The following is a 1,805-nucleotide window of genomic DNA, read 5'->3' as shown; positions in this document are numbered from 1 at the left end:
CTCATCAAAATTCTCCACAAGATCTGGAACTTCATCATCATCTTCTCCAGTAGCAAGTGGTGCTTTTCCATCCACAGATTGTTTGGGCAGGGCTTCAGCCAGTCTTCTTAAACTACTCAGGCTATCTGCGCCAAGCTGGTTTAAGATGCTGGGTAACATTTCTGTCAACTGCTTTGTCTCAGCATGGCCGGTAATGGTGAAAGTGTTTGCTGCCAGAGATGCCTGGACTTTAGGATTATTAAAGTGGATCACCGTTCCTTGATTTGTAAACATATTCACCTCTTCAGTACCAGAGATATTGTTTACCCCTAATTTCTTTAAGGAGAACTGAAGTTTTTTGTCATCTGCTGTAGGTGTTCTATGAACCACCTTCTTTCTGCGTGCAGTTCCTTTTCCACCAATGCGCACTTGTGCCTGCAGTTTGGCAAGTTTCTCCTGATTCATGATCGTTTCTTTCATCTTGTCAGAGAGGAAATGGGGCCGTGCAGGGGACTAGGGCTGACACTCAGGGGGTCTTTTGGCAGACCAGCTGAGATAGGCTGCACACGATGGGATGCAAGATGGCGGCTAGAGAGAGACCGGAAGCGACCCCGTATTTGGAAGTTTTTTGGTTTGTTTGTCTGTCTGTTTGTAGAATTTGTCTTATAACTTGCTTTTTCATTTGTTTGGTAGTAAGATCTCATCTTTTGTAATACCTGATTTCAAATTGCCTAGGACTAAAATGTCTTTGCTAACTGGTTTGCCCAAATTAGGGTCTGTAGTACATGCCATTGTTGTGATATTAAGTCTCTTAAAACCCATCACAATCTCTTACCTATCTTTTTAAAAAAGATACTGATATCAAAGAGACTGACTTAGCCAGCTTGTCTTGATTACTTTTGAAGCAATACTTTTTTTTGTTATACTAAATGTTTTTTTTTCTGATCAGCAGGGAGATTCCTCTGATGAACTTATCTTTATCACTGATAGAATATCAAATAGTTTTCATACCATGTCTCTCCACAGCTGTCCCTTGTGTTTGAGGAGCTAAGTCCTGCCCTGGAGGCTGTGCTGGCTCAGGGCCACCCAGGAGTTGTCATTGCTCTTGTGGGGGCCTGCCGCAGAGTAGGAACTCTACAAGACAAGGTTCTGCAAGTGTTATTGAAGGTGAGTATCACCTACACCCTGAGTACAGACTTGGTGCAAATTCTCTCTCTTTGGACTTGCATAATCATCAGTCATTGTTCCAGTGAATTCAAGAGGTCTAATGCCCAAAGAACTCACTGATACAGGGAAAAACTAGGTCAGGTGACATCTAACAGCCTGTAATGAAAATTGTCTCATGATACTGAGAGAAGTTTATTTAAGCAGTAACTTAATTCATTCTATTACATGTATAGAGGCTGGGATGCAGAAAAACAGATGAGAGCCTGCCCTCGTGGAGCTTACATTCTTGTAGAGTTAGGCCTTCATACTTTCTTGAATGTTTTCCCTTGTCTAGAAAGTTTGACGTAGGGACAGGGTGGTTCTGAGACTCCCATTTTGTCTTTGTGTCTAGGCATTCCACTGTGCAGAACCCTCATCCCGGCAGGTGGCCTGTGTGCCTCTCTTTGCCACGTTGATGGCATATGAGGTGTACTATGGACTAGCAGAGGACGAGGAGGCCGTGCCTGCAGAGCACCAGGTGAGGTCGGGGAGAGGCCGAGGCACTGAGTCACAGGGGCCAGACTTCCTGGGGCTTAGGAACCCCTCTGCTGCTGAGGTGAGGGTAGTGAGACCTCTGACCTCGTCCAGGTGGAGGTAACAGTGTCCTGCATGTGGGCTCA

General features: G+C 44.9%; 2 protein-coding genes across 2 annotated transcripts in view; one reads left to right on the top strand and one right to left on the bottom strand.

Annotated features, from left to right (window-relative positions):
• On the bottom strand, positions 1-554 carry LOC102864878 (transcription factor BTF3-like; the record flags this gene model as incomplete). The annotated part of the gene is made up of 1 exon (XM_006903264.1): positions 1-554. A coding segment is annotated over exon 1 (459 nt), but the record flags the coding sequence as incomplete, so codon positions are not given.
• NOP9 (NOP9 nucleolar protein) overlaps positions 1-1,805 on the top strand; it is a 35,791-nt gene that overhangs the window by 22,687 nt on the left and 11,299 nt on the right. Inside the window, exons 6-7 of the mRNA XM_006903268.1 lie at positions 1,006-1,146; positions 1,538-1,663. Of these exons, the coding sequence (XP_006903330.1) occupies positions 1,006-1,146; positions 1,538-1,663 (267 nt within the window). The remainder of the gene's footprint in view (positions 1-1,005; positions 1,147-1,537; positions 1,664-1,805) is intronic.

This window comes from Elephantulus edwardii, unplaced genomic scaffold (assembly GCF_000299155.1).
Source record: "Elephantulus edwardii isolate Elephantulus edwardi_28Jun2011 unplaced genomic scaffold, EleEdw1.0 scaffold00550, whole genome shotgun sequence".
NCBI classification, from domain to species: Eukaryota; Metazoa; Chordata; class Mammalia; order Macroscelidea; family Macroscelididae; genus Elephantulus; species Elephantulus edwardii.
This window is presented reverse-complemented; position numbering and strand designations above follow the sequence as displayed.